The following is a 5,429-nucleotide window of genomic DNA, read 5'->3' on the forward strand; positions in this document are numbered from 1 at the left end:
TAATGACATGCTTAGTGTAGGATCCCATTAAGTAATGTTCTTAATCCATGGTTGAGGCACCGAAAGGAGAAGGCCTTGTGATAGATAATCAAGAAATTGGACTTAATTAACTTAGATCTAGAAATAGACTAAGGATTAAGAGGATTCACAGATTAATTAAAGAACTTAATGGGTTTTAATTAACTCTAACTCTACGAAAGTAGGATTAGATTGATTAAGGCACTCTTTGTCTCACTCGAAAGGGTATTCAAAGGATTTAAGAATTAATCTCCTTAAAACCCGTAAGTTCCACAAGATTGGATAACCAATTTGAAATCCCAAAATAGCTCGAATATGAAATCCCGAACTCCGGAATCGCCTTTTTATAATTGTTAATTTCTAATCAAATTTAATTGCTTGCCATTTTAAATCTTGCCATATTTGAAATTGCTTATTTTAATTTGATGCAAATTTAGTTAAATCATTACGTGGTTAAATAGATTATTAATTTTGCATATAGATTTCATACTTCAATACTCATCAATTTATTGCTTTAATTTCAAAATTAGTTCAATTTAGTCAACTTTTTTATATAAAAAATTCAATAATTAACACAATTCCTCGTGGGAACGATATCTTTTCTATATTACTTGTACGACCCGTGCACTTGCGGTTGGGCCACATCAGTGTTTCATTTACATTTAACATATATAGCAATTCGAAAATATATGACATTGGTGTTCCTTTTTAGCTGAAGATAGAAAGCACAGTTAGGGGGCCGTAGCTATCAAAATGAAAACCACCATAGAAGGGAACAAAAACCAACAAATCTTGAAAATTTGGTTTTGATTATTGGGGGAACGTCAGTTTCAGTAATTTATTAATTTTGATCAACTTTCAAAGCCTTGCCAGTCGGGTCAACCGAAGACTTCTCTGCTTCACTATAATATAAGGATCTCTCCAACTTTTACATTTAAGTTGTAATTAATTAATACTCAATTATTCTGACTCGTCCAATCCAATTAATCAAATCCAACATAGCATATGAAATTTTCTTTTCAATTCAATATGACACTTAATCTAAATATATTTCTATTATCAAATAAACTACAACGATTATTGTTTGTGCCAAAAGTATATTTTTGTTTCTTCCTCTCTCTACCTTAAACCAAAAACAGAAGGGTAAAAAAGAAAATTAAAATTCTTGGAGGTAAAATGAAAAACTTCATCACAGCTCGCAGAAGCTTGAAATTGTGGCCTAGAGTTGGACCATTCCAAGTTGATATTGAAGATTAATTCAAAAGGAGGGACGATTAAATGTATATGCATATACTTGTAGAAGAATTCGTGGTTTGGTGAAATAAAAAACAATTAAACATTAACAACTATTTGGCAACCTAACCTTTCATTAGCATGTAGGTCAGATCACAGAGAATAGTCGACAGACTTTCACCTATAAATACTCATCTATCCATGGAAGATTTTTCACAACTTTCCTTCAACAAAACAACTAAAGGCTAAAGAAAGTAGTCATAAAATGAAGAGCTTTCATTTCCTCGTCTTTTTCGCTCTGGCTTTGGCTTTCTCTTTTGCCTCTGCCTTTGACCCTAGCCCTCTCCAGGACTTCTGTGTTGCCATACCTGAACCTAAGAATGCTGGTATATATATAACCTTGCTTTCAGTTTTTCTGCTTTCTTTCACGTTTCTCTCGTAGTATTATCCTATAAAGATCGCTATTTCCTGTATAGAAATCTTTTTCTCATTTTATTATACGCATGGTCAACGGATACTGACAATAACTTTTTTGTATTAACGCAGTGTTTGTCAATGGAAAGTTCTGCAAGAACCCAAACCTTACTGTAGCTGAAGATTTCTTTTTTTGGGGACTCAATGTTCCTGGAAATACAGAAAATCGAGTTGGATCGAATGTCACCCTCGTGAATGTTGATAAAATACCAGGACTTAATACTCTTGGTATTTCTCTCGCTCGGTTAGATTTTGCACCCAATGGTGGCTTAAATCCTCCTCACACCCATCCTCGTGGCACAGAGATCCTTGTAGTCGTGGAAGGCACTCTTTATGTTGGCTTTGTGACATCCAACCCTAATCGCCTTATCACTAAAGTCTTATACCCCGGAGATGTATTTGTATTTCCAATTGGCCTCATTCACTTCCAGTTTAATATTGCAAAGACGAATGCAGTTGCCTTTGCTGGTCTAAGCAGCCAAAACCCAGGTGTCATCACTATAGCAGATGCAATCTTTGGGCCTAATCCACCCATTAATCCTGATGTTCTTGCTAAGGCCTTCCAATTGGACAAGGATGAGGTGGAAAAACTTCAAAAACTGTTTGAGAATGCATAAAACAACAATGATAGAAGTTCTTTGCTGCTCACTGTTTAAGAATATTGTTTAGCTATATTTCCTGCAAAGTCGTCAATAATTGAGCTAGCATATCCTAATTAAATGAAGAGAGATATTTTCTTGGTGTGCCTATACTAATTAAATAAAGAGAGATTTTTTTCAGTGTGCCTTCCTTTACATGTTGATTCATAGTATTGCAGTTTTGTTCATTTATTTTATAAGGTAATGGAATTAAAAATCAACTTAAGAAACGCATCATCTACTTGTTGTCTCAAAATTTTTCGGCTTTTAGTCAAAACACTGTAAAAAATTAAAGCTATTCACTATATTTTATGAAAGTCAGTTACTTAAACAAGAGAAAACATAAACATTAGCAAATATTTAACGGGTTTATAAATTATAAATACAGACAGAAAATATCATTATAATATGATATAAGTATTTTAACACGTTTGTTTTTAATAATATAAGATACTATACAAAGAAAATATTTTAATAAAAAATTATATTTATTATATTTTAAAATTATATATGTGTGTATTATATGTTAAATATATTATATATAATAATTTAAATATAAAATATATTAACTATTTAAATATAAAATTTGAATGGAGGTACACTCTGTTAATAAAACAAAACTTTAGAAATTTAATTATTTCAAATTTTTAAAATAAAGTAACTTTTTTTTTTGTTAAGTTGACTAAATTTAGATTTGAAGACTAATTTCTTGACAGAATAAAAATTCAGGGCCAAAATTGTTTTAAATTTAAAATAAATAGATAAATTATGAATTTTCAAAAACTTCAGGGAGTAATTTATAATTGACTCAAAATGCAATAAAAAGTGGGAAGAAAAAACTAAAACAAATAAGACGAAGAGAAAAAAGAAGAAAAAGATGAGGGCAAACCTAATTAAATTGGAATGGCAACTGAATGTCTCTTTGCAACCTCCATAAATTTTCTATCATCTTCTTAACAAAATTTTTTTTTTTTTTTTAAAAAAGCAAATTAAAAGTCACACAAGAAAATATTGAGAGGATGCACGAATTCTGAGAAAGAATGGAAAAGATGCATGAAATTCTCCGTGGCCGTGGAATAAATGGACTCATGGAGATATTATTATTATTATTATTATTATTATTATTATTATTATTATTATTGGTTAAGATCATAATATGGGTAGAGTTTTAATTTTTAAGGGAAATTGAAATTTTATGGTTTGAATAGACTGAAAGACTTCTGAAATAATCTAATTATTTTTATATATAAGTTATGGGCTCAATTGTATTTTTATTTTTCAGATTTAATAAAAGTTTAATAGATTGAAATAATAACTGTATGAACTATACAATAGAAGATAGTTCTCCCTTTTTTTTTTCTCAACACAAAAGTTATAAATCTCATATTAAATAGATGGAAAGACTTAAACTCAGACTTTTTTTATTTTTCAATTTTTACAGTTTAAAGATGGAGAAAGATCAATTAAGCTTTAATCTGACTGGTAATAATGATTTGTATTAATCAGTCCTTGAATAGTTAAAATTTATAGTGGCACATAATTTAGCTAAATGGTCTCTTTCCCTATCTGATGCAACCATAATTATGGTTGGATGTTTTATAGTATCTGATGTCAATTATTGTTCATGATTTATAAATATCTCTTTTTTTTTTATAAATAAAAATTGAATTGGTAATACATTGTTCGACATATATTCCATAGAGGTTAAATTTCAACTATTTTAATATGTGTTATGTTCAATTATATACATAGATTGGCATTATTAACTACAAATGTGTGAACTCGGCAATGGTTATTGACTAATTATATGAGAAGGGAAAAGAATCATTGTCATTTGGAGTGGTTACATACTTGGAATGGAAGCTTTTATACATATATATATGTATAAAGCTTTCCAATTAACACACAAGAATTTTCAGACTTAAACTTATCCAAAGTCTTCTAGATTAGGTGCAAGACTTGAGGTCAATTACTTGTTAAAATTATATTATACTATTTGGTTAAACTGTCAACATTATCAGATTTTTATACATTTTTTCGATCACATATGATGATGACCTTGTTTTGTTAATAATTTTCGTTTCTTTTTTTTTTTCATTTTTTTTTATAAAAATAATGAACTCTGCTTCTTTTAGTAATTAGGTGGGGGAATAGAAACTTTGTAGGTGAGTGATATGACTGGAACAAACTAAATATTCTATTTTGTTGGTTGTATAGAGTCTGTTTTATATATACATATATGTAAAATAACAACAAAAAAAATTTGACTGACTTTCTCTACATGAAAAGGCACAGAATTCTCTATACATATACTAATCACACACCATATGTTTTGTGAGTTCATGGGTAGGTCGTTTGGGGCTGTACTTTAATGCAAGTGGGATTGTGGATGATCATAGTGATCAAAAAGAGGACATTTCGTGCACGGTAGATTGTTCATGATTGCTTCATTAACGCTTCAGCAACTTCCCAAGTTTTCACTATGACCTGTTCCGATGATTAAGTAAAAGCAAGAGAATTTTAATTCTAACTTGGACTTGTTCCGAAGATTAGGTCAATATTTATTTGTTAAGTCGTAAAGATTTAATTAATAACTCTTTATCTCTTACATTATGAGGCATAAGATTACTAAATGTTGATTCTAGCTATAAATAATGCAATGACCTATTATGAATATCTATATACCACATAGAAATCAGAAACGAGCAGCCTTCACTCTTGATGGAAAATTAATCTAACTGCCTGCAATTCATTGTATAATATAACAACACAACACGTTTTAATTCCTTAATTCCAAATTAGTTAGAGTATATATCCTACATTAATATTTAAAAATTATAAATCTTTTTTAAACTACTTTCTTTCATATTATTTTAAGCCTTTTTCTTTTCCTCCTATTTTTTTCATCAATTTTGTCACATTTTCATGCAGAGCACCTGCCAATTTTTTAACTACTCTGATTAATTACTTAGGCAGAATACTGCTTCTTAACATGGTGTTAATTTCTTCTATATATATATATAGGTTTGTAATGGGCAAGTAACTGATATATATGGTCAGCTTATC

General features: G+C 29.6%; 1 protein-coding gene across 1 annotated transcript; it reads left to right on the forward strand.

Moving 5' to 3' along the window:
* The first annotated feature begins 1,462 nt into the window (after positions 1-1,462).
* Positions 1,463-2,504, forward strand: LOC110654589 (germin-like protein subfamily 1 member 13). Its single transcript, XM_021810622.2, has 2 exons — positions 1,463-1,637; positions 1,798-2,504. Exons 1-2 carry the CDS (start codon positions 1,517-1,519, stop codon positions 2,340-2,342), a joined length of 666 nt encoding a protein of 221 aa, XP_021666314.2. The 5' UTR covers positions 1,463-1,516; the 3' UTR covers positions 2,343-2,504.
* Positions 2,505-5,429: the final 2,925 nt, after the last annotated feature.

This window comes from Hevea brasiliensis, chromosome 5, assembly GCF_030052815.1.
Source record: "Hevea brasiliensis isolate MT/VB/25A 57/8 chromosome 5, ASM3005281v1, whole genome shotgun sequence".
NCBI classification, from domain to species: Eukaryota; Viridiplantae; Streptophyta; class Magnoliopsida; order Malpighiales; family Euphorbiaceae; genus Hevea; species Hevea brasiliensis.